The 26,913-nt window shown below is 33.6% G+C and overlaps 3 protein-coding genes across 5 annotated transcripts; 1 reads left to right on the plus strand and 2 right to left on the minus strand.

Moving 5' to 3' along the window:
* Nucleotides 1–675: 675 nt before the first annotated feature.
* LOC106058540 (uncharacterized) lies at nucleotides 676–11,364 on the minus strand. 2 transcript variants are annotated; one of them, XM_013215997.2, is made up of 5 exons: nucleotides 11,233–11,364; nucleotides 3,131–3,233; nucleotides 2,637–2,753; nucleotides 1,812–1,890; nucleotides 676–1,014 (listed from the first exon to the last, which is right to left on the minus strand). In XM_013215997.2, exons 1-5 carry the CDS (start codon nucleotides 11,247–11,249, stop codon nucleotides 923–925), a joined length of 408 nt encoding a protein of 135 aa, XP_013071451.1. In that variant the 5' UTR covers nucleotides 11,250–11,364; the 3' UTR covers nucleotides 676–922. The 2 variants fall into 2 exon arrangements, with proteins under 2 accessions (XP_013071451.1, XP_013071449.1); XM_013215995.2 differs by lacking the exon at nucleotides 11,233–11,364 and adding an exon at nucleotides 9,653–9,885.
* Nucleotides 10,908–15,485, plus strand: LOC106058539 (solute carrier family 2, facilitated glucose transporter member 8-like). The gene has a single exon (XM_013215994.2). It carries the CDS (start codon nucleotides 10,946–10,948, stop codon nucleotides 12,350–12,352), a length of 1,407 nt encoding a protein of 468 aa, XP_013071448.1. The 5' UTR covers nucleotides 10,908–10,945; the 3' UTR covers nucleotides 12,353–15,485.
* Nucleotides 15,483–26,905, minus strand: LOC106058538 (cilia- and flagella-associated protein 206-like). 2 transcript variants are annotated; one of them, XM_056044027.1, is made up of 17 exons: nucleotides 26,754–26,899; nucleotides 24,639–24,800; nucleotides 24,018–24,150; nucleotides 23,784–23,867; nucleotides 23,535–23,625; nucleotides 22,687–22,875; nucleotides 22,311–22,469; nucleotides 21,848–22,053; nucleotides 21,409–21,528; nucleotides 20,992–21,096; nucleotides 20,660–20,746; nucleotides 19,991–20,095; nucleotides 19,735–19,877; nucleotides 18,145–18,244; nucleotides 17,486–17,629; nucleotides 16,120–16,208; nucleotides 15,483–16,029 (listed from the first exon to the last, which is right to left on the minus strand). In XM_056044027.1, the coding sequence occupies exons 3-17, from the start codon at nucleotides 24,123–24,125 to the stop codon at nucleotides 15,843–15,845; spliced, it is 1,917 nt and encodes a 638-aa protein (XP_055900002.1). In that variant the 5' UTR covers nucleotides 24,126–24,150; nucleotides 24,639–24,800; nucleotides 26,754–26,899; the 3' UTR covers nucleotides 15,483–15,842. The 2 variants fall into 2 exon arrangements, with proteins under 2 accessions (XP_055900002.1, XP_055899996.1); XM_056044021.1 differs by lacking the exon at nucleotides 24,639–24,800 and having other exon boundaries at nucleotides 26,754–26,905.
* Nucleotides 26,906–26,913: the final 8 nt, after the last annotated feature.

Genomic DNA, 26,913 nt, shown 5'->3' on the forward strand with positions numbered 1-26,913 from the left:
AAAACTTAAAAGTATCCATTTTGTAAAATAAATCTCTTTTGACAAGAACAGAAAAAAAATCTATCAGTAATTCTCAATTCTGGCATTCCAGGCTATTCTCTTAAAGTAATTGAATTTATTTCTTTCAAAGAATTTATCCTTTCCCCTCCTTGTTTGTAAATTTGGAATATTTTTGGGGTCTATCAGTAAATCATGGGTAGCTGGCTGTATATTGGTTTGCTTTTGAGATTATTGCATTTGCGTTGTTATAATTGGTTTGAATTTTTTTTTTTAAATAAGAATGCTAGAAGTAGATCTTCCTAGGTCCCACATTTTATACTTAATATTACACATATCTTCTAACATTTGTTTTTCTCAATTTTTTTTTTTTAAATGTTTTATTTTGCTAGAACAATTTCCTGAATGATACAATAAAATTAAAGTTTGTTATAGTGTCAGTATTTAAGTAGTAGTTGTATATGTTGATTTTTCAAATATCTATAAACTGAAATTGATATGTAGTGGTGATAAATTGTTCTTTGTAGACACAAATTATATTATTCTAATTCTATTTCATACAGGTCTATTATTTATTAAATATATAACATATGATTCTTTGCTTTTTTTTTCCCCAGATCTTGTTTTGTATGACTGAAGTAATTTCTTAATCAGAAATTTATAACAGGAAAAACGAAATGTTCTTTTTGTAATTTTTTATTTTGTTAAAAACTAAACATAGTTTGAGTTTTTGGCACATGTCGTGCAAAAACTAAACATAAATAGTAAGAATAAGAAATAAATGAGATTAGCCACAGCATTAATATCAATATTAGTACAATTTAAAAAAAAAATGTTTAAATCTGTACAAAAGGCAAAACATCAGGCTAACAATGTAAACAGGCATTCCAATGAAAATGAATAATCTAATGCTTAAATAGAGAAATTAATACTTTTCACAGTTTGCAGAAGAGTATTGAGTGCATCTTCCATTTTCTGTCTCCTCTCTATAACCTGCAGTCTCATTGAGACCAGATCCTGTAGAAAAAGATAAAATAAACAAGGTTACAAAGACAGTTTGTGTGGAAACACTGAAAATCGGCCCCTCGAAGTGGTCCACCCAGGCAGGTTTCAATATTATTAGAAAGAAATTCTATCAAATGACAAACTAATGGAGAAAAAAGGTTAACAGATCTCGTGTGGTGCCCCAGCGGACCAAAGGATAGGTGAAAGTGAATGTGAAGTTAGATGTGAACCTGGCCTAACTGATGTCTTATAATGAATATCTAATTGATCTGATTGTTTTGTAAAGGGCCTATCTCTTATTCCTCAAGAATAAAACATTTCCGTAAAAAAAAATAATATTTTTCTTTGGTTAGGTATTCTATAGTAACAGCGGCTCTGTAGTTCACGCGATAATATGAAAAACTCCTCATTAATTGTTGTTTTAAATTTTATGTCTGACTTGCATATTAAATAGATTTAATATATATATATATATATATATATATATATATTATCTCTAGAATTCTTAAGTATTTTAAGACAGTGCTCAATGTTTCAAAAGGAAGCACATAGTTAAAGATGCACTCCTATTGAGCTTATCTATAAGACAATATATAAAAAGTATTCTTAAAATTGACCCCTTTTGGATGTGTTACAAGTGCTCTCTTTTTAGAATTATTAGTATTTACAATAGATTCTTATTGATCAAAATGAATAAAAAATAAGATAACAGAGTTTTATGTTTTAACAGTAATGCTAAGAAAAGAACCTAAGAAACTTGTGCAGTAAATATTAAGAAAACAACTTGAATAGAAATCTAACAATGTTACCAGTGATCAGATTGTGGAGGTTACAGTAGTTGGTTCCATAATCCAGCACAGCATACCATGTCTCTGAGCGACTGTTGCCCTGGATAATGAAAAGCAAAAAATAAATCCCTTTCCTAAATATACTCCACCCAGCATGTATAGTATGGGTAGCCAGTTTACATTGATTATAAACCAATTCTATTAGGCCAGAAAGACTGTGTGGCTCTCTGCAATGATCTCAACAAGAATCTACTAGACATCTGACTTTGACCACCCACTGTCACTGCCCAAATCAACTACCATATACATTGTGCTGCCACTAATGTCACCTGGCTGAGCATAACTCCATCTCGTATACTGCCACTTCTATGTCTACATGAATTACTACAAACTGCTATCCTGTTTCCCACTTTTACACCCAAAAATGCAACTCGAGCGTGTTGTCTAACTGTTGCACTAATACCAAAATACCATAGTTCCTATGCTATACCCTTTAGATTTTAATTTTTTTTAAACAATAATGAAGTCTCCTAAAATTGTATGTTGTCATAATTCATAAACATTTCAGTATTTATTTTTGTTATTGAGATAAATAACCTTTAATTTATTTACTTCTCAGACCTATTTTTTTATGCCTAGAAGTTTTTCACCAAATTTCTAATCATTAATAATGCTCTTAGAAAACACATATGCCAATCTTAATTAGACAATTAAGAATAGTTAATTTTATTGAGCCATTAGATAGCTTGAATATTTGATTTTGTTGAGTTATCACAAATTAAAACATTTTCTTTTTTTAAAAAAAAGTTTGCATTTGTATTATGTAACATAAAGTGTAACACTTACGTTGACCAAACAGCCATCGGCTGATTTAGGCTTGAACAGAAAGGTGAGATCATCGACATAGTTTTTGACTGGAGTAGTATGAGTTGCCTTCAGAACTGAATTCTCAAAGCTAATAAACTAGTTAGGACAAATTAGAGCAAAAATATTTCACTGTGATTTTATCAGTATATTTGACATACCAAAAAAAAAAAAAAATTATGATGAGTTCAATTAAAAAGACTGATTAAAGATAAGATTCGTTCAGATTTATACAGATGAGTTTTTTTGTTTTTTTTTTCCAGCTGGTTTAAAAAATTGGGCTAGATTTTGACTAAATGAAGAGGGAATTGATTCAGAAAATTTGATGAGCTCAAAAACTGTAATGAATTAATTCTAAATAAAAAAAGATACAAAAAGAAATGTATTTTTAAAAGCAGACTCCTATTTGAATGCACTAAAAGTGAAAATAAAGTGCATGAAATAATTATGTATGACATGAGAGTCATAAAACTTACTGTATATCTGCACTTCTCCCCAGTGCCACAGTTATCTCCCTTCCAAGCATCAATCTGATTGATTATTTTCTGGCTTGTTGCTTCGCACGACAACTCAAAATTCCTATAGATTTCAATACCAACAATTGAAAAAATTGTTACACAATTTAAAAAAAAGTCTTTTGTACAATATATATATTGTAGCAGTCACTATATAGTTATTACTGAATTTTGTTTAAACATAACTGTAATTTCCTTTCTAAGGTGTTCATGTTTTTCCCATAAGTAAGAATGACAAAGTCATCAACATACAAAGAGCACTCTATGCCAGGGGACAGCGCATTTATGATGCTATTTATTTTAATGTTGAACAGGGTGACTGACAGAATGCTGCCCTGGGGTACACCCATTTCCTGGTCATGAGTGTCAGAAGCGGAGTTGCCCACTCGAACCTGAAATTTTCGATCTTTCAGGAATTCCTCCACAAAACGGGGGAGGTGTCCCTTAAGCCCCATAAGCGCCAGGTCACGTAGAATGCCATGTTTCCAGGTTGTGTCATAGGCCTTTTCTATATCGAAGAATACAGCTACTAGATGTTCTCTTCTGAGTAATGCATTTCTAATATAAGCTTCCAGCCTTACCAGGTGGTCAGTTGTTGTCCGCCCCTGCCGGAATCCGCACTGGTAGTTTGAGATCACTTTATTCCTTTCCAGGTACCAGACCAGCCTACTGTTAATCATTCTTTCCATGGTTTTGCAGATGCAGCTTGTTAGTGCTATTGGTCGATAGTTAGCTGGGTCAGAGCCGTCTCTTCCCGGTTTAGGTATCGGTATAACTGTGGCTTTCCTCCAGCTGTTTGGGAAAGCGCCTGTTTGCCACACACAGTTATACACCCCTAGCAGGACTGCCAATGAGGGTTCGGGAAGGTGCTTGAGGAACTGGTAATGGATTTCGTCTTCTCCAGGCGCTGTGTCATGTGACTTGTCCAGCGATTCCCTCAGTTCCTCAAGCGAGAACGGTTTGTTGTAGTCTTCATTGTTCTCTGACCTGAAATCAATGGGGTGTCTTTCCTCCCTGGTTTTGACTTTTTGGAACTCTGGCGTGTAGTGTGCAGTGGATGATTTTTCTGCTATTGAGGATGCAAGGCAGTCAGCTATTTCTCTGGGGGACGTGACAGTTCGTCCTTGGTTTTTCAAATGCCCTATTGCATTTGATTCTTTCCCTTTGATTCGCCTTACTGCCTTCCAAACCGCTCTAGCAGAAGTTTTGGCATCCAGACTGCCGACAAAACTTCTCCAGGAATTCCTTTTGGCTGACCGTATGGTTTGTCTAGCCTTTGCTCTAGCTATCCTGAATAGCTTTAGGTTTTCCTGGGAAGGATACTTTATAAATGCAGCCAGTCGTTTTTTCCTATCACCAATAGCACTTTTGCAAGCTGTATCAAACCATGGTTTGCTAGGCCGTTTTGGATTTGCAGAGGTTAGGGGTACAACTTTCCTGGCTATACTTAGTAGCTTGCTAGCAAAGGTATCAGCTGGGTTCTGTTCATGGAGGATATTTTCTGTGATATCCTCAGAGCATCTTTTTTGGAATTGTTCCCAATCGGCCTTATTCAGTTTCCACCGCTGAGGTCGTCCCAATGAAGGGAGATTGTTAGTAATGATGATTGGGAAGTGATCACTTCCCCGTAGATCATTGCTAACTGACCATTTAAAATCGTCCAGAAGTCCGGGGACGCATACGGTGAGGTCAATGCATGTGAATGATCCAGTTCCTGGGTGCAAGTAGGTCGGTGATGCATCATTAAGTATGCATAAATCATGTTGGAGGAAGATATCCTCCAGCATACGACCTCTTGTGTCGGTATTGTTGGATCCCCACACGGAGTTATGGGCATTGAAATCCCCAAGGATTAAATAAGGCCGGGGGAGTTGTTTCAATAGGTCCTCCATGTCTGTTCGGTTTAATGGAGCGCCTGGTGGTAGATACAGGCTGCAGCAAGTGATAACCTTGTGAAGGGTTATCCTAGCTGCTACGGCCTGTAGTGTGGTCTGTAGTTCTACCCTCTCATGGGGGATGCTATCCTTCACAAGGATACAGACTCCACCTGATGCTCTCTCTGCATCCTCAACATTCTTGGTGTAAGCACGGTAGCTTCGGAAGCTGATGCAATCTTTCAGAAATGTTTCCTGTAAGCAGACAGCTACAGGAGTCTCAGAGTCCATCAGTAGCTGCATTTCCTCGTAATTGGCCTTGAGGCCTCTACAATTCCACTGTACAATTCTGGAATCCATGGCTTATTCTAGATGACCTACTTGGAGCTATTTGGCCTTGGGAGGCCCCCGGAGGGGTTTCCCTTTATTCCAGTGACCTTGGTATTTTTATTCTTGGGTTTGGATGGAGAGGAGGACAACCCCCTTTTGGGGGAAGTCTTTCTCTCTGGAGGGGGGAGATCCCTCTGGTTAGAGCGGAGGTTATTTCCTCCTCTCTCACCTCGGGCATCCTCTCTGCTTTGATTTCTCCCCTTAGGGAGTTGGTCAACCTCTAACTCGGTAGAGGTTGGGGTGTCTGGCTGGGTTCTCTGAGGAGAACCTGTGTCAGACATGATGTCTCCGGGTTCTCCCGGAGTATTGGTTTTGACATGCTGCTCAGTCTCCATGCTCTCATCAGCGAGCACATAGAACCTGTTCTTTAGCATGACAACAGGGCTTTCTTGTTTCTTCAGAGGTGTGTTCTTTGGCGGTGTTTTCTTCTGAGTTGGGGGAGGAGGAGGGGGTGGTGGGGTCAATGTGTCCGTCTGTGTGGCTATGGATCTTCCTTTCTTAGCAACAGCCTGGGCGTAGGTCTTTGTCAAGCCGAATTGGCCCTTGGGTAGGGCCAGTACAGCCGATTTCGCCTGGCTAAAGGTACATCCGTTTCTTGCCTTGTACTCCTGCACGGCAACCTCCTGTTTCCACACAGGGCAGTCCTTGGAGTAGGCTGAGTGGCCAGCTTGACAGTTTGGGCATTTGAACTGGGCTGTGCAGCCCTTGTCCTCATGACCCTCTCCAGCACATCTGGCACACACAGTCTTGCAGACTGCCGCGCCGTGTCCATAACCATGGCACTTGAAGCACCTCATGGGGTTAGGTATGTAGGGCCTCACTGGAACTCGTAGGTATCCTGCCTTCACATACTCTGGCGGTGTCCTAGTTCCGAATGTGAGGATAATAGTGGCGGTTTTGACCTCCTCACCCTCCCTGCGCCTGGTAATGCGCCGGGCATGGGTGACTCCTTCAATGCCCTCCACTATTTCCTTCTCGGAACATTCCAGTAGGTCCCTAGAGCTGATTACACCTCTGCTGGTGTTCAGACTCTTGTGTGGCATGACTTCCACTTGGAGATCACAGAGTCTTCTGCATCTTAAAAGCCCATCAGAGTGTGTCTTGCTGTCTACTTCTACAAGGAGTTCCATTGTTTTGTGTAGCTTAGACACACTCTTGGGCTCTCCCACTACTGACTTGAGTCCCTTATAGATAATAAAAGGGCTCAACTTTGTCAGGCTTTTTCCCTCCTCTGTGCATCGAACCACCAGAAATGATGGCCAGGTGGCACAGCTTTTTGGGACCTCCTCTTCTTTATCGTCAATTCGACGTTTCTTGCCCAGACATAGGTCTGGGGCAAGTAGTTTTGTGTGTGTTTTTTTGTCCATATATATTTTGGTTAATTCGGCACCTGTGCTCCCCACCCGCCATCGAGTCCAACAAGGGGACGGGCCATTCGGATGTCCAGAATGAGCCCGCCAGGGCTACACAGGTGCTATACTCAGTCAGCTGCTACATCGGACATGTGTCCGATACAGCAGCTCCCTGATTGACCCTCCAGCCACCGCCCTCCAGCATAGGTCGACGACCTATGCTGGTAGCTCGGCATGACCAGCCGGTTGACCCAGAGCGGGCCATCTGGGTCTCAGGTCTAGGGGAACTTGGAGCCAAAGTATTGTGTTGTTGTGGTTTATCCTCAGATAGCCACCACTCAAACACCAGGATCTCTTTATCCCCCCTTACCCGTCGCAGTCCACGGCAAACGGACTGGTCTAGGACGTAGTGAGAATTTAAGGAGACAGTGTGATGATCAATGAAGGCAGACTTAGGAAAAGAGGAGGCAGACACAATGATAGAAAAGAAGTAGGGCACTTTTGAGCTCCAAAAGTGCTAAGGAAAGAGGAGCGCAGTTTAGCGTCATGTCTCGGGACGAATTTCTTTATAGAGCATTGTTAGGTGAATTGCATAGACATTGATGTCCTTAGGCAGTAATTCATTTGTCAACAAACAAGTTATGTGAGATTGTAAAACCTTTTAAATAGATTTAATATCTCAATGAAAAACTAAAGGATTTCCTTGCAGTCGGAGATTTGTTGCATTCATTTGCATTAGATGCCTACTGTGTAGAACAAATCTTTTGCCAACCATTAAATCTTCCTGTTTCTTAAAAAAATGTCAAAAATTGTATTGAAGAACTTAACAAAATGAGTAATACAACTCCCTTTCGAAATCCAGCGAACTCCGGTTTACAATAAGAGTTTAACATTTTTTCTCATTATTTGTTTCACATAACTGTTGAAAGATGGGCTTTTTTTTCAGCATGGGTTTGAATTTTATTAATTTTTATAATTAGATTTAAATAGGAATAAAATTGTGGGTTAAAATTTTAACAAGATGTTGCCTGTGTATCACAACTCACAAGGTGAATGGTGGATAGATCTGGATTTTCTTTATTCTAAATTACTTATGAAGCCTTTGTAATGTGCACCACTGATGGTGCCCCATAGGTCACAACAAGCTACATAACTTTTTGGGTCACAAGTTTTTAACATTTTTATTTTAGTTTCAATCATTTTTCAAACATCATCATAAGACAATAAAAAAAAGCTATATATATGCAATTTTTGGAGGCCACTAAGACATATTCTGCTTTGCCGTTTGTTGTTAAATTACAGTTCCAATAGTAGAAAATTTTGAAACTGTTAAGGAATATTCTTAAATTAATTTTGGATATTGCTATATGTGCGTAAAGCCAACTTGGTTCCATAACCTCATTTGAGAATGTTGTCAGTTAAGTAGAACACTGGATTATTTTTTTTCATTTTAGGAAATACTTTTTTGCCTGGGAGCAATTCAATAAAACTTAGGGAGGCATAGATGTGTGCATACAAGACAATTCTCCAAACGATTGACTTTGTCAACGTTTTCATTGTTAAAAAAAAGGTTAAATTATCCTATTTGAATGTTAGCTTTTAAAAGTGTTTTATTTTAATTAACATTTACATATTAATATATTACATATATGTAGATAAAATAAACTATAATCTAAAAAGCGTATTACCTAGTTTGTTTATCAAAACATAAACGTTTAGGCGTGCAAGAACTAAAGACAATAGATATTATACTCTCCAATCACAGCAACAGAGTAAGAATTTAAACATAGAAATAGGGAATTCCCGAACTCCATTTCTAACGTTTCTGTACTTAAATTACAAGCAAGCTAACTATAATTTGTTTATGTTTAGTTAGCTAGCATTAATTTTGAAGAAATTTTTTATTTATTTTGTTTCAGTGCACCTCTAGTTTCTTCTTGTATATCTATGTCCCCTTTTAAACCTTTTTATGCCCAGCGGCGGCCCAGCGCCTCCCTTACCCCCCTTTATTCTACCCAGTGCCCCTACTGCCCCTTTTGCTCCAAGCGCCTCTCTATTCACGAAATAGCCCCAGTTGAAGACTGCTGATCTAGAATCTAGGGCAGGGGTTCTCAACCTGTGGTTCGCAACCCCCTTGGGGGTCGATTGACAATTTGCCAGGGGTCGCCTAAGACCATCGAAAATATGGATTGTTATTGTCTATTCTTCTATTGCTGTATGTGTGTGTGTGTGTGTGGGTCGCGACAGAGTGGGGGATTGTAAAAAGGGGTTGCCGAGCATAAAAGATTGAGAACTGCTGATCTAGGGGAATAGATCTACTAGAATATAACTAGATCATCTATAGAATCTTGTCATAGATCTTGATGACCGCTGTCTAAATTCTAAATCTAGTAACAACACTAACAATATATCATAGTCATATAAAATTAAAAAATACAATCTTTTGTATCTTGAGTCTAGATCTATATATATATATATATATATAATATATAAAATATATATTAAATATATAGAATATATTTTATATATATAGAATCTAGATCTACACAACATAGTTGTGATAGTATTGATAGTGTAACATTAACTTAAATTTAACATAGTTAAGTTTACATAGGAGTCAATCAATATATTTTATAGGTCGTAGGAGTAGGCTAGTAATATTACTAGTAGTAGTAGGACATACTCCTACTCCTACTGTCACAGTGTGGGACGGTGACTCATACACATAAAAGTCAATGATAAGTCATACTCATTCATATAGCATGATATAATATATAGATCTATATGATATTGATAATTATGATTATTATCATGACATTCTAACCCCTGCCCCTATGATAGGCCTAAGCCAGCATAACTGAGCATACCAATCGACGTTGCAAGAAGCATGCAAAGGATAACATAAACAGCTATGGAACACCTGGGTAATCGTAAAGAAAAACAAAAACACGTTTTTAATCATGTTGTAACTGCTCGTTCAAATGCTGCCTTTAACTGGTAAATCTAGATCTAGACTATTCTAGACTCTAGATTCTAAATGTGAAATATGATGATTGCAGAGTTTATATAATCGCTGAAAATTGTTTACAGTCATTTTATCACGTGACAAAGTTAAACTTGAACTTGTAAATGTTACCAACATAAAATGTTACTAAATGTGCTAAAAAATATTTTTAAAAGCTGATATAAAGATCACGGGTTCTGGATTATCAAATAGTAAATTCCCGAAAATACACCAATCGGATCTGCCTCTCTTCTCTCTTTCTCTAATCGAATACACACACACACACATATATATATATATATATATAAATATATATATATATATATATATATATATATATATATATATATATATATATATATATATATATATATTATTATATTGTTGTAACTCTAGGTTAGGCACTCAACGAATAGGCATGCAACTCAACACAGTGTAACAGGAAATAAAGACAGGTGTTTATTCACCAGGACAAACACATAGCATCCTTCAGCTTCCTCAGAGTCTTTCTACTAATTTACCAGTCCTTTAGACTGCAACCCGAATGTGGACCAACGACAGCCTTCCCCGCTTCGCTCCAGGTCCCTTATGCAACCTTCAGGCAGCACCAAAAGCTGGCTTCTTAGTTTCCAAACATTCAGACTCTTCACAATCCCTGATGCACTGTTATTCTCTCCATTCTAGTCTCTTCCTGTTTACGTTCACTAGTGCGCTAGTGCGCACCTCAAGCACTGGTGCAAGGCAGGGTTACAACACTATATATATATATATATATATATATATATATATATATATATATATATATATATATATATATATATATATATATATATATATATATATATATATATATATATATATATGTATATATTATGGCTTTTTTGTAAAAAAAAAAAATAGATGCCGGTACTCAGTGATGGATTGCCTAACATTTAACTACTAATATAAATTAATAAGAAACGTTGAAATCCAAGAAAAGTAATTTTTTTCCCTACACATTGAAAAAGGTGGCGGCGGGGTACGCCGTTATGTATATGTGTATTATTCAAAGCTATGTAGATATGTAGATCTAATACTAAAACATCTAAATTAGAAATGCTGTGTTAATAAAGTTTCAACCTTGACACCCATGGGAGCAACGTAGCATTGATTCAAAATGGCGGAAAAACAATCAGTTATTGGTTCTGGACGTGTTATTCATTCAAAATACGAAGGTTCACACAAAAAATTAATATGCGTTAGCTTATGTGCATTGGTTGGAGCTCTGAATTTCGGAATCAGCATCGGTTACAGTTCGCCCTCAATTCCCAGTATGATCAAAAGAGGCGTACTAAGTAAGGACGAAGGCAGTTGGTTCGGGTCTCTGCTCACCATCGGTGCACTTCTCGGTGGACCCCTCGGAGGATGGTTAATCGAAAAGATCGGCAGAAAATTGTCACTTACAGTTTTGTCAGTTCCATTCTCTGCTGGTTATTTCATTATAGCGTCTGCCTCTGAGAGCTATCAATGTTACTTTGGACGTTTTCTGACCGGAGTAGGAAGTGGAATGGTGACAGTCTGTGTGCCTATTTACATAGCAGAAATATCGACCACCTCAATGAGAGGAATTCTCGGATCTTGTGTCCAGTTGATGATTACAGTAGGCATTGCTACTTCCTATATTCTTGGAATGTTTTTTGAATGGCGGTGGATGGCAAATTTATGCATCATACCTTCTATAGTTGGTGGATTTGTGACATTTTTTATCCCTGAAACTCCGCGTTGGCTACTAATGAAAAATCGCAAAACAGATGCTCTTGCTTCATTGCAGGCTTTGCGAGATTTACACACAAATGTTATTGAAGAATGCAGGGAAATGGAAGATGGCTCTGACCCTGAAGAAATAGTATCATTGAGTGAAATAATTAAGAAGCGTGAATTCTTCTATCCAATGATGGTGGTTGTGTTCATCATGATCTTTCAACAAACATCAGGCATTAATGCTGTCATGTACTTCACTGTCTCTATATTTGAATCTGCAGTTGGGGATTTTGCATACACAGCAACAGTTATTGTTGGAATTGTTCAGATACTTGCAACACTTGCAGCAGTTTATTTAATGGACAGAGCAGGACGACGCAAACTTCTTCAACTGGGTGGCCTTATAATGGCCTTCACCCTTTTCTGCTTTGGGTTATACTACACACTTACATCTGCCGGGTCAATTAGCAATGTATTTTTGAAAACTTGGTTGCCTGTGCTTTGCCTCACATTTTTTATCATTGGGTTTTCCCTAGGCTGGGGCCCCATTCCTTCCCTCATTATGTCTGAAATCATTCCAACTCGATGCAAAGGGATTGCAGGATCAGTAGCTGTTGTTGCATCATGGGGATCAGCTTTTATTGTAACAAGTCAGTTCTCATATATGCAAGAACTTATGGGCATCTCTGGTGTTTTTTACCTCTATAGCACTTGTTGTTTAATTAGTATTTGGTTTGTGTTTAAATATGTCCCTGAAACTAAAGGGAAATCACTTGAAGACATAGAATTACATTTTGTTGGGAAATCATTGATTTCAGTCTAATTGGTTATTTATCAGTTTGTTACTTTATGGTGTGCTATTTCATTGGTTTTAACATCAGTTATGTATATAGTAAATTGTATTTTCATGTTAAAAAAAATGATCATGCTCATAGATTGGGTAATTTGAATGCCTTTGGTTCAAATCTTGAATATGAATTAAACCTATTTTTTTTGTCTATAAATGAGGACTTCAATTTCACTCAAATGCTACTTAGACATGGTGTGTCATTGTGTTGGACATGGCAGACATCTTTATTTGTTTATGATTTAAGTCTCCGCGTGAAACCTACTTTGATTGGCACTTAAATGTGGACCAATATTCTCATTGAAAACTTAGTAGGCTATTTTTTAAAAATAAAAATTAAGTCTTATTCGTTTATGTCTGTGTTAATATTTTAAAAAAATTATTGTACTGAATACAATGTTTGAGTTAAATTTCATTTCACTGAACATCGTTTACAAATTAATTTTTAAATTATCATTAAAAAAAGAATGTGTAGTGCTCCTTTAAGATTTATGTCATGTGGCCATTTTTATTTTGCATTTGTATAGTCCACATATTTTATGTGGTTGTTAAAATTATTTATTTTGAACTAAACATTATGGCTGAAAACATTTTCTTTATGTGATACTGGTATATAAAATACAATGCTGCTGTAAAACTTAATAAACAAACATGACTGAACCTTCATGACATTTTTTTGTGTTAAACAGGAATTTTATATCAGACACAACACATTTATTAAATTTTTTAAAAATCTATAATTTATATATATGTCATTTATTTTACATAGAATAAGACTCCCAATATGAAAAAAAAATTTCTTCATTTTGTAAATTCAATGTTTTTTCCTAACATATTTTTAAAAAGTAGCTTTATGTTAAGTAGCTTTACTGAAAATTATAAACTATTCCAATAATAAATTAAATGATTTATAACAGCTTTTAATATTTAATGAAATCTTTATATACTTTTCTTACATAGACAATGATTAGTATTGAGGCAGGAAATCCTACCTATAGATATAAAAATTAAATTGTAAGAAGAAATATATTTTTTTTGTAGATACTGGTATCTAGAAAAAAATATTCTTTACTTTATCTGTTATAGCCTAGTAGTAATAAGTTATCATCTATAATTAATTGAAATCTAGATTTGTTAAAATTTCATTAAATAATAATAAAAAAAATATACTTCAGTTGCTACATACCCATTACTTGTATATTTTTTGAGTGTATAAAACCTTTTTCCACTATTCATATATCATGATGTGAGTGATACAGTAGTATAGCATTAGATTTAGATGTAGGGAAAGATAAAATACTTGAGTGACTAAAGTCTTATAGTATCTATTATAGTATCTATTAGGGTACATAAATCGTTAAATATCTTGAGATTCCTTATTGTTGAAGTCAGTTATTAGTACTTTGTATGTTATAAAATTACATTATGTTCTAGATCTGGATCATGCATATATATTTTTCTTTATTGATTTTGAATAGCATCGACTTTTTTTTTATGTGAGTATTGAAGTTGATGCTTTGATTCTCATATTATTGAAATTGTTTTTTCAAATAAATTTAATGCATGCTAAAGGATTATTGATCAAGATTACATTTTGGGAATTTTTTTTCATTATTTCTTAGTGGGCCGACTATTTCATATTTATTAGGTCAATAAGTTGACCTTTGAGTAGTAACCAACTCCATTTTGAATTTTCCTTGTTGCTACTATATGTTTAAGTAGAATAGAATCTTTATGTTAAAGTTTTAATAATGATGAGTCAAATTGCTCCTTGCTTTTGATGACAAGATGACGATTGCAGATTTTATTTGATTTGCCATTGAAGACTCAACTGTGATTTAGTTAATTTTTCACAATTACCATTACAATTAAGCCATATTGCTTTGTTATGGGGAAAAGGGTATGATGATTTTAAGGTTTTCCTTGAGGCTCCCCTAAAGAACTGTGATGCAATATTGGAATTCACTGAATAATTTTAAGTCAATCAATTACCCAAGTAAAGCCTGATGCACATGAAAGATTTTTTTTTTAATCCGTTTAACTTATAAACACTATACCAAAAAACACAAATAGTTTATTGAAAACCTCTCCAGTTAATTCTTTCAATAAATAGTATGATTTGTTGTTGTTTTCAGAAATGTTGACCTAGGGTACATATTAAACAATATTAAAATTAATATACATTTCATGATGCCTTTTATTTTAGGGATATAGATGCTTATGTTTAATGTAAATCTCTTTTAATATGATATTACAAACCATCCCATAGTAATTGATGATATTGCTTTACATTGGGACAGTGTAACCTTACAAATAAATTTTTTTTTTCTAATTATTTGTTAATGTACAAGTACTAAGTGTATATATTTAAACTAAGATAATTTAGAGGCAAAATTTTTAGCATTTCATCTATTGTGCTACATACATGTATGCAGAAATGAAGTTTTCAAAGTGACATGCTCAAACAATTTATTTTAAACCTGATTAATTATTTAAGACCCAAAGAAGGGCCCTTGCCAAAGATAGGCGCAGACAATGAAAAGAAAGCTTAAGAAGACACCCCCACCCCCTTTTTCTTCCAAAGTTGCACTGGGTGTGAGTGGTCATGTCAAATACCGCAGTCATCCTTAATTTTCTAAATCGAAGACAATGCTCATATATATATATATATATATACATTCTTAACATAATTGTGGACCATTTCAGTTGACGGATGACTGCCTCTTGCAGCCATGTAATGTGTATAAACAAATAATTTGGAATGTTACATGTTTGGGTTATTGAAAATTAAGGCCTTCTTGTGGCATGGTGTAATTGTGTATATTTTTGTAATTATAGGTTTTTATTAAAACAAAAAATAAATGTAATTACAGTAGAGATTCTAAAAATATTTTAAACAATCCTAACTACTGGTCATGCTTATAGTTTTGCCTAAACTATTTGGTTTTGTTATGGCAGTTTCAGTATTGGTATTTTTTTCACTTAAATTTTTTTTTTCAGACGAGTTTTTATTTGTATTGGTATAAAACAACACAAATATTATTATATTGTTAATGTTGATTTTAAAATATGGAAAATATTTTTCAATAAAATATAAAGTGGGATAAAAGTCTTCTTCATTTTTTATTACATAGGTACAATATTAGTCAATTTATAAAAAATTAAAAATTTTATACATAGAAAAATATATGGAAAACATTCTGCAATCTTGGTAATTTCAATAATATTGTAGACCAAAATATAAAATCCATTTTTATTTCTTAAAATACTTGCTTTTTCTTTGTAATCTTGAGTTACAAAAAAATGAGGAAAAAAAAACCTTCTTTAAAACTATTATAATAATATAATTATTGACATGCATAATTCTTCGGGTTTTTTAAATTTACGTTCAACTAAAAGTATTGAGCTTGAACATTATCTTTTTTATCTTAGGAAGAGCATCCATTTATGTTATAGTTTTACAAAGTTATTTCTTCTTCGGTATGGGCACTGAAAACTCCTTCACAATTGGAGGCTCTGATACATCAACTGTGAGATCCACCTTGTACATAACAGTGGGTATACCTGTTCCGCCACCACGTAAACCATGAAGAAATGTTTGTGGTTTAGAGACATTACTGTAATTGTCTTGCTTGGTTTGTGTATCTTGTTCTCTGTGGAAGTGGTGTTGAAAGTATTAAAATAGATATTTCTTTACTTACAAATGGCTAACTATATAAATATACTAAATCAGGTCTACTTACTTAGGCAGGTAAACTTGTGTTTCATTGTCTCTTCTCATATTGCTTCCATTGGTCTGCATAGCATGTGTTACTTTTGTCCTTAGATTGGCCTAAAAATGGAGATAAGTGTATTTATAAATGCACACATATTATGCTATTTCTAATTTACATGTACGAACAATTTATTTTACACCTTTCTGATTAGTTATTTTAAAAGTAATGTATAATAAAAAATTGTAAAATTAAAAGTAATGATATTCTAATGATCAAACTGAAAGTGTTTTAATAATCAAAACATTTATGTCAATGAATAATTGCAATCTAATCACTTATGTGTAGTTAAGAAATATCTATTTTTAATACTTTTAACACCACTGACTCACCCACACTGGGTGATGAAGTGACACATAATACATTTTGTTCAATCTCTAGAAAGTAACTAATAAAAGCACAGCATCATAATTTTATCTTAGTACTCTAAGACATCTGTGATTTGCTTAGTAAATAAAACTACCAGAAAAAGTTTTTTTCTCCAAATAAAGGCATTGATATTGTTATAAACTTGGTGGTGGCACAGAGAGGGGTAGTGGTGTGTGTGTAGTCAGCCGACGCAAATCGCCCCAGGCCAGCGCTAGAAGAGCGGTCAACCGTGACGAGTTACGACGGTCAGCCGAGACGAGTGTCAACACGGCGGTTCGGGAAGGATCGACGGCGGTCCGGGAAGGATCGACGTCGTGAACAGAGCTCAGGAGCGTCACGAGAGTTGTAGTCATCTGACCACCTAGAAACGTCGAGCGGCGTTCTGTCCGGTTCGAGAAGGCCAGTAGGGACCCTATATAAGAACGGAGGCGACGCAGTCAAGACGGTTCAGAAAGCGGGTTTACGACAGGAGTTCAGAACACGGTCGACTACAGCACAGTTCAACGGTGTGGTCCTGTACGGAGCATTACGACGGTTCAGTGCGGAGTACTGTCAAGTACAGTTGAGACGAACGGCGTCTTGATCTTGGTCTGTGATCGAGTCCGACACAACGAGCCCAAGTGTGTGAAGTCAGTCCCGAACTGTTGAACTCAGTGCAAGCCCGGAAAGAGACAGAGAGGCCAGTGCAAGACTTGATACGGCGGAACGGTGTTATTGGAGAGATATTTGTTATCGCAGAGCTATTTGTACTGTTCTACGTGCTGCCAATTGTACAGTATTGGCTGTTATTTATGGACATTAAACCTTTACATTATTTTGGAGCCCTGACTTGTCAAGTTCTTTAAGTTGGTGGTGTATGGTGCAGTTAGCAGAGAGCCTGGATAGTGAGATTCGTAACAATATTAATACTTTTTTTTTTAATATAGCTAGAAATCTGATCCAAAACAATGTCACTATTTGCCATTACCAGCTTGATAGCTTTCCTCCTCAGCTCCCATTCATTCCATGCATAAGTTTTGACAATATTAGATTCAAGAATGTGAGTGTCTGTTTGTGACCCACTGTCACACTTTGTTATAGGTTTCTCTATCATTTTGCCAGCATCTCGATTCTAGAATAAAAAAGAAGCCATACATTATTTTTTATCTTATTAAAAATGTACATGAAGATGTAATCATGTGTTTACTGAAAAAGAATTCCACCATAACTCGATTTGGATTCTACCAGAACATAAAACATTTGTTCAGGTAGCAGCAAATAAATTCAACAATGATACTATGTTTATACAGACATTAAACAGTTATAATCCTTTAAGAGTCATTATGATTTAAGCCTACACTGTTTTTAATACTTTTGAATGACTTTTCTCACCCTCAGTTCCAATATTTATAAGTTCACAAAATTAACACAAAAAAGGCTTAAGCAATATAATAAGCATCAACATTTACTTGCACATATCTCCCCCTCTTTTTATTAATTCATGCATCAACAATAAAAGGCTCTGAGGGTTCAAAATGGAACTGGAGTAAAAACTACTTACTTCACACAATCAACTTATATGATACCTTATTAGAGTTAGATATTTAAAAGAAATGTTTTTTAGCTTAGACATCTAATGATTCATACTTGTGAGTAAGGTGTAATGGTAGAAAACTGAGTATGAAGTTCTAGGAGTTGAATAAGTTCTGGACTTTTTTTGGCTGCCTCTGCAACTAGCGCAATAAACCTGAAAAGTAACAACAAAGTATACATATCCATTAATAAAAATTTATATAATGACAATTTTTTTTTACTTTTTTAAAAATATCTAAAATAATGAAATAAAGTTTGCTACTGAATTTATTGTATAGGTAATGTTCAGAAATAACTGCATGATATTCATATACTCATTTGATTGAACAACATAACAACATGTTATTTATGATTTATGAGCTTATTTTGTCTAAATAAGTTACATACAAAATATTTTCATAATCAATATCAAACAAGAAACAAAAAAAACGGAAAACTAGCTGAGAGAAAAATCTTAAAATTGATGCACACAATAACATAGAAGTTAATACTTGGAAAGGTCAGAAAAATGAAAAGTTTTATTCCATAAGTTATTGTTGGCCTCCTTCAGCTGTATAATGACAATGGTTCATCTTGTAAAACACTTTTTCATGTAACTGTAGAGCCCTATATTGGAGAGGCATTCCTGTCCACAGGTAACATTCGCTTTGGTGGTAGAGGAACAAGCCGTTATTTGGTTGGCATACTTTTCTTCTAGAGCTGAGGCAAATGTTTTTTGGCTGTCCATAGATTTCTTTATCACCATCTCTATCCACATAGTGTGGTCTAGGGCTATGTCTTGCATTGATGTCCATTGCTTTGAGGTCACTTTTGATCACATCCACATATCAGAGATAATGACTTTCAGGATACTTTCATCCTTCTTCAGCCAATACAGGCAGCATTATCTGAGGATGGTAAAGATGCTGGGAAGGCTCATTTGAGCAAGTATATCAGTGTTTCCAAGTGACTTTATTGCAAGTTGAATGAATTTAATTTTTACTCCTTGCTTCCCTATGTGTTTTTAATCTTACCTTCTAGGGACAAGTTATCTTGAAATGTGGAGCCCTAGAAGCAGAATTATGTATGGCATCTGACTTAGTTTGATCAATAAAAATGGTGAGTGTTGTTGTAGCAAGTAGCCCCATCACATTTCTTTTCTTGCTAATAGTTAGTCCATACTTTTTGCAGACCTAAGAGAAGCAGGACATTGGTGACTAAAGTTTCTCCTGCACATGCATCGCCACTGCTGAAGAGCATAGCTCTTAAAAGGTTGGTTCTGATTTTTGTTTTGACCATCATTCTGGCAATATTCAAAAGTTATCCATCAAATCTGGAATGGGGGTAGATGCCTTTGTTGGATTTGTCAAACATGTAGTGGATGAGCAGTGAGTATTGAAAGAAAAGTTGGCGCCATAAGAATAAAGGTTTTTAAATTAAATTTCATTTAATGCAGATATAACGATTTGAGATTATATTACATTAAAACAACATTCACATAAACCTCTTGTCTAAATGAGACACAATCTTTAAAAAATGAAATGTAATTAAATAACTAAATACAAAGAAAATTCAAATGATGAACTAGAAAATAATATTGCTTGAAATAACTGTTGGTAAATAAGTGCTTTTTAGATTAAAAAGTTTTTTTTTTATAAAGCTTACTCTTGGGGACATTCAGCAAATTTGTAGGCAGCTTCTTTGGATGAAAAGGCATAATAGTGCTCTCTGAATCTCATGATTCCTATTTCAGGATTGCCAGGCACCAGGAGCCTATCACAAGCCCCAAGTGTGTATGCACAATATCCCTATAAAATTTAATGGATTAGCTAAAACACACAATAAATTTTTATATAGTAGCTATACAGAATACATTAGATATACTTTAAAAATCTTTTTTATTAGCAATTACAAAACTTACCCTGTACTGAAGCTGTAGTCTTGAGAAATTTTTTGTAGTATCTGGGAATAGCCACTCCCATTTTTCAGCTTTATAATCTGTTGGATTCACACGCTGGTCATTTGTCTAAAAGTTGATATTTGGTCCAATTATCAAACTGTACATTATTGTATTTAAATTTTCTTAGCAAAACAATAAAGTATAAAAATGAAAAAAAAAAACACAGGAAAGTAACCCTATAGGATATTTGTGCATTAACAGACTTAAAAATGAACATAAATAAATAGAAAAAAAGACAGGTTTCAATATTTTCAAAAAAAGACAGGTTTCAATATTTTCAAAAGAATATCAGTATTAAATTCTATCGGAGGTGGTCCACCCAGGCAGGTTTAAATATTTTCAGAAAGAATATTATAATGAAATTCTATGAAAGACAAATGACAGAGAAGAATGGAGAAAGAAAGTTGACAGATCCTGTGTGGTGCCCCAAAGGTCCAGCAGACGAAGGGATAGGTGAAAGTGAATGTAAAAAGAGATGTGAACCTGGCCTAACTGATGTCTTATAATGAGTATCTAACTGTTTTGTAAAGGATCAATCTCTTATTCAAAGCTTCAAGATAAAGTTACTGCAGTTTAAACCCAAAAACAATAATTGCACATAACATCAGATCAAAACTGAGTAAATATTACCTCCTGAATTCTTTGTTCATCTGTTTTCACAACAAGTCCTTCAAGATAAGGTTTAATGAGCTCATCACTAAGCTGCTCTTTATGCCCCTGTAGCAAGATAATAAGGAATTGGTGTAAAATTTGTATTCATTTTTCTAAATCAAAGAATAAGATGAACATTATCTGAATGGTATACCTAAGTGATACATTATCTGTATCTTGTACAAGTATGAACTCTATATCCATGTGTACTATAATGTAATGATGACATAAAGATATAAAGTGTGCAGATGTCCAAGTTATATGTATCCATTATATTCATATAAAAAATAAATTGTAGACCTGCAGCCTACCCTTGTGAAAGGTTCCAAGCTAGCTAAAATGTTACTCAAGACACTAAGTAAGACCATTTCATCTTGAAACCCACTCCATAGTTGAGCCAGGTGTATGAACTGTGGCTGGAAAAATAAAATCACAACATTATTAGCATAAATGATAAACCTACAATAAAAACAAAGTAATCATTTTTTTCTTTATAAAATATTAATAAAATTAAAATGGGGAAAACATTTTAAAAATCATTAGAAAAATGATTTGATATGTACTGAATAAAATACTTCTATATGAAAAACTGATGTTCAGTAACTTTCATTTTTAAGCATCTATCTTTTAAGATAAATTTAATTTGTCACAAGTAAAGTACCATATCTCTGTGTTAAAAAGAATATATTTCTGCTGAGCTAGAAGCCTTATTTTAAAATTTTCCTTACATAAACTTGAGCTGTGGGTACAGCTGTTTTTGACTGTACTGTAGCCTGCAACTGTTCCATTCTGGTTCCTAATTGATTTTCCAAAAGTTCAACTTGGTGAGCACAGTTAATAATGTCACTCTGAAAACATCATTCATTAGATGAAAAATACATAATGAGATCACCACAAGGAGGTAAAAATGTTTTTTTATAATAAGGTAAGATTCGTAGAAGACAGTGAATGTTGGGAGGACTAAAAAATATGCAGTCACCTAAATGCAACCAATATAATTTAAAGCTAAATTCATTTATAATGAAAATGATATTTAAAGCCTTTTATCATTTAGCTGAAACAAGGAATCAAGGAATGGTGGCAAAAAAATGTAAAATCTTCAGTATTATATTAAGAAATTAGTGTATATTTTAAATGCAAAGATCATGAGTTTTTTAAAATATTTACCAAAATAATTCTTAGAAAAGTTTCATGTTGCCTAGAGTTTATTAGAGCTTCTTTTAACAACTGTATGGATGGTCCTTCCTTGATTTGCCTCTTGTGCATTTCCTCTATTAGAGTAGTGTATTTGTAAGCACACAAAAGTGTACTTTGTATTTCTTCATCCACACTTTGTGTTGTAGCAGGGATAGCTTCATTCAAGATAGCAGGCACTGAAAAGTTCACAAGGGCACAAAATGATATTCAAAACATTGATGCTAGATTTTAATTTATGGGCATCCATTACATATAAAAAAATCACAACATCATGTTGGTGTATTAACAATGTTTTCTTCTTCCTAACACAGTTTGTTATTGATTTGACATTAAAATTCACATTTTTATTATTCCATCTTCATTCATTGTTTAAATAATTAAAGAAAAGACAAAAATTAAAGGCACATGTACATTTTTTTTTCTTCAAACTTACAGTCATCAATTCCTTCTCCTCCTTTACCACATTCTTTATTAAAAAGTCGAATTCCTGTGACAATCAGAGTCAACTCTGCAAGCTGTCTTTCTTTTTCACGTTTGGTCAATGTCATAAATGTTCCAAGTTCCGTTTGAGGAAACACAGACTGTAATGCAGCTTTTGAAATGAAACAAAAATATGACCCCCCAAAAGAAAATTTTAAAATAATTAAATCTAAACAAAATTTAATTTTTTAAAGTAATTATAGACTCCATATATATGTCAGATTTTAGTTTATTCTAATAAGTATTTCACAGTCTTCATGAATAAATGCTAGATAACCTGCAGTCTTTGTTTATTATAGAAAATGCATTCAAACATTAGCGATGCTAACCTGTAGCTTCACGAACAACTGCAAGGTCTGTTGGGCTGCCCAGCCCAGATCTCAGAAGAACAGCTGAAACAATTTTTCTGTACAAACTTTCCAATTCTTCACGAGTGCGTGCTCTGCTACTTGTTATTTCTTGAATGACAGGCAGAAGTCTAGTTTCCAAAACACGTCTGTGCTCATCCAAGAAATCAGCTTTCAAAATAAAGGTTTTAAAATTATTATTATAATTTTTTTTAGAAAGGGAATAATATGAATGATTAATACAATTATTAAAAGTTATTGCATGTCTAGATTTACTTGTAAAAATATGAAGAAGTAATGATAAATTTTAGATTTAATATAAGTTATAAAAAATAATTAAAATAAACCATTCAGTTAATGTTAATGATGTGGGTTAAATGTTATAAAAAAAGATAATTTATATAAATAATAATTTTTTTTTTATTTTGCTGCTGTTTTGTTTCTACTAAATGTAGAAAATATACATCATTTTGAGAATTAAAGAAATTAAGTTCATTAATATTTTTAAAAAATTATCTATTAATTATGTGTTTAAACATATGGAGAAAGCAAAATCAATTAAACAAATTTTCTATGCTCAATGCATAGTTAAGAAATCTTCAAAGTATACAAATATTGCATAATCTTACATTGTGTTCACATCCCATAATTTTCCCAAATAGTGGTTCTTAAGAACAAAAAAAACCCTAGTTGTTTGCCAATTATCTTCACATCCAAATTAGAAAAGGTCATACCGGTACATTACTCAAATAATATTTTTTTTTAGCAACACTCAGATAAAAACTTAATTCTGGATAGTAATAAATCTCTTATTATTGGTAAATACTAACCTCTGGTTGTGTAGTTCATATCAAAATACACTTGCATTTTAATAGTGTCAAGGGCTGGGGATCGAGCATCCATAAGCCTGTCCACACATAACTGAGATTTTAAGATGCAAGATTTTAAAATCTAAGCATTATGGAAGTTTTAGTCCTACATATAATATTCTTAAGAGTTACGTAAATTAATTTTGTACTGAGGTTAAACATAAGATATGTAAAAAAAATTTTCTAAGGCAATATGTTAAACTTATTTACCTTAATTAGTTTTTGAACATCATCTTTAGTTAATGTTCGATCCACATTAAATTCATTGGCTGGATCTAATACTACAGCTTTTACCTAAATATAAATTGTTGTGATGTAAATTATTAGATCTTATTTTATTTTAACAAACTCAAAAGTTTTCTTTGCATTGTTGTAACAAATAATAGTTCTTTTATAATTACCAAAAAAAAAAAAAAAACAGAAAAAACAACAACTTTGGCATACCATAAATGCTACAAGTGTTTCCGAGACTGCTTGACCTTTGCTTGCACATTCCTGAGCTATTTCTCTAATGATATTCTTTATTACACTTTCTGCCTGAGCTCTCGACATTTTGATGGTTTGATGCAATGATAAGCTTTTTTAAAAAAAAGGTAAATGGTTTAACAAATTTTCAGTTAATTTAATTTGTCTCTTTCTCCCAGTCTCTTACATTAGCCAGAATATAATATCAATAAATTTTATATCAAATTTTGAAATATTATTTTTTTATTTTTATATTTTTACAAATTCAAAACTGTTTCTATTTCATATTTTAAGAATAAATTCTACAATGATTAGGAAATAGATAGGAATATATTACGATTATGATTGACATGTTCCATTTTAAATGTCTAAAATGATTTGATATTTTTAGACAATATGGGACACACATCAGTAAGGCACAATATAAACCCATTAATTAAATAATTAATTATAAGAGAGTTATAGTTTTTGATGCATTGCAAAGTTCCCCTTTCAGACCTTGTGATCTATAGGCAGATGATGTAAAGGTCATCTTTTTCTGTGGCCCACAGTTTAATGAGGATGTCATATGTAGCCAGCACAACAACCAACTGCCCTTACTTTTCCTCAACGAATGTCAGGTACCCATAAGAGCTGGGTGGACTCAGAGGTGCCCAAAGATCCGAAATTAAAAATCCCAGTCTTCAACAGCATTCAAAATCGGGGCCCCCGGTTCTGTAGCCAAGTGCTTTGCTGCTCAGTCACCACACCACCTTTAATGCACTGGTAACAATAAAAATGGCAATAGAGAGTTACTTAAAGCTTTGCCATGTGAAGCGGAAGTTCATTTAATATTATGCATCCTAATTAATTAGTATATGTTTCATTTCCCTAAGTGTGGTTTAAAAAAGGTTAGGATTGCCAGCTTCTTTTTCATACCAATGTTTGTTGGCTATCTTGAGGAGAAATTCTAAATAAATTAATTTTGTACTGAGGTTAAACATAAGATATGTAAACTAACAAAAACTAAAGAAATGATTATTGACTTTAGGAAACATAAAGGCCAAATAGCAGAAATTCAGATAAACAATCAAACTATAGAACAAGTACAAGAATATAAATATCTAGGAACAACCATCAACAACATACTGAAATGGAATGAACACTGTCAAATCCTCTACACAAAAATTCACCAGCGACTCTTCTATCTCAGAAAGCTAAGAAAATTTAACATCGACAAAATAATTATTAAACTTTTCTATACAGCAACCATCAGCAGTCTAATTAACTTTGCCATCACTTGCTGGTATGGTAATACTTCACTGGCATTTTAAGACTTAGACTAAATAGACTAATTAAAAAAGTATTGCATATCACTCGAATACAGCTACCATCTCTTGAAGTGCTTTTTCATGAAAGATGCCTTTCCAAAACACTCTCGATTCTTAAGGACAGCCTGTACCCATTAAACCACTGTTACATAAGATCTGAACGAAGTGGTCATCTCCTTTCCATTAGGACTAAAACAGGAAGATTTAAAAACTCCTTTATTCCACTTTCGGTCAGAGTGTTACAAGATCAGCTGTCATCATCGAGAAGTACATAGAAGTCTAATTCATAAAGCGCTGGTTGTGAATGTGTATGTGTTTCGAGTGTGAATGTTGTTTGAATTTTTCATTTATACTGTTATTGTGCAGTAGTTACACTGCATGATGTTGTCAATTGTAGTCAAACTGAATTTCCATTTGATTGGATCAATAAAATTATCTTATCTTATCTTAAATCCAATATTTATAGGCCTACTTATAGACATAACCTTAAAAGTTTTCTTAATGATAAATTTGAGTTGATAAATTTTTACATAACTGGAAATGGCTTAATTTATAAATTAGCATACTTAGCATTTTCTGTTCTTAATTGCCTCAGCTTATCAATAAAAATAAAAGGCAAATAAATTTCTTTGTTTCACATTTGAGATAAAGTGAACACTGCAGTCACAAAACTAAAGTTATGACATAAAAGAGTTGGTAATGGTAGACTCCATTCCCTATCTTCATGAGCTTATAACAAGTTCGGCTACTAAAATCGATGTTGATACTCTGAAATGCATAGCACAGTATTTGAAGAAATTGTACACATTTTTGGAAAAACTATTTTTTTTCCTGATTTAAACAAAAAAATATTGAATGGATATAAGATCCACATCAGAAGGTTTGTGACTTTGTCTCATGGGGAAAAAAGAGCAATTGTTGAAATGTTTCAATTTGCTATTTCCTATTTCTACAGGTATGAGTTAAATTATGAGTATTCATTATATATAATTATTAATAATGTATCAAATCATATAATGTAAATATTATATTTAAAATTAATAATATTTTTTTATAGATCTAGATTCAAAGATTCTCTACAATCTAGATAGTAGTAGAGTTAGTAGAAAGTAGAAGTAGATCTAGATTCTAGATTATTTCTAGATTCTACTTCTAGATCTATTATTTATTTATTAGATCTAGTATTATTATTATTATTAATTAATAATAATTAATTTACTAGATATAGATCTATATAATTATACTCTAATAAAGTCTAATACTTTTATTTTATTAAATTAAGTTATTTAATAAAGTTATTATAATCTAGATCTAGATTAGATAAGTAGATTCTAGATCTAGATTTTACATCTGCAAGCCTTTAATTAAATAAATTACAGATGGTAGTGCTTTAAAAATGTATTACATGTGGATCAATGTACAAATTCAATTTGTAGAGTTCAACATTTGGAGTCTATTTAAAAGAGATATAAATAATAGATCTAGATATTTAAGATATATAGACCCTAGGCCTAGATCTAGATCTAATATCTCTATAGTTCTATGTTCTCCATAATTATTTTCCT

The sequence above is a fragment of the Biomphalaria glabrata genome, chromosome 1, assembly GCF_947242115.1.
Source record: "Biomphalaria glabrata chromosome 1, xgBioGlab47.1, whole genome shotgun sequence".
NCBI classification, from domain to species: Eukaryota; Metazoa; Mollusca; class Gastropoda; family Planorbidae; genus Biomphalaria; species Biomphalaria glabrata.

Bases quoted from the DNA above. Each gene is read 5' to 3' on its own strand.
- LOC106058540 (XM_013215995.2), bottom strand. From the start codon at position 9,747: ATGATTAAAAACGTGTTTTTGTTTTTCTTTACGATTACCCAGGTGTTC. The intron at 2,754-3,130 runs GTAAGTTTTATG...TGTCCTAACTAG, and splicing joins GGGAGAAGTGCAGATATACA to TTTATTAGCTTTGAGAATTC. The intron at 1,015-1,811 runs GTAACATTGTTA...CTTTTTCTACAG, and splicing joins CCTCCACAATCTGATCACTG to GATCTGGTCTCAATGAGACT.
- LOC106058539 (XM_013215994.2), top strand. From the start codon at position 10,946: ATGGCGGAAAAACAATCAGTTATTGGTTCTGGACGTGTTATTCATTCA.
- LOC106058538 (XM_056044021.1), bottom strand. From the start codon at position 24,125: ATGTCGAGAGCTCAGGCAGAAAGTGTAATAAAGAATATCATTAGAGAA. The intron at 23,868-24,017 runs GTATGCCAAAGT...ATTTATATTTAG, and splicing joins AAACACTTGTAGCATTTATG to GTAAAAGCTGTAGTATTAGA. The intron at 22,470-22,686 runs GTTAGCATCGCT...TCATTTCAAAAG, and splicing joins AGTTGTTCGTGAAGCTACAG to CTGCATTACAGTCTGTGTTT.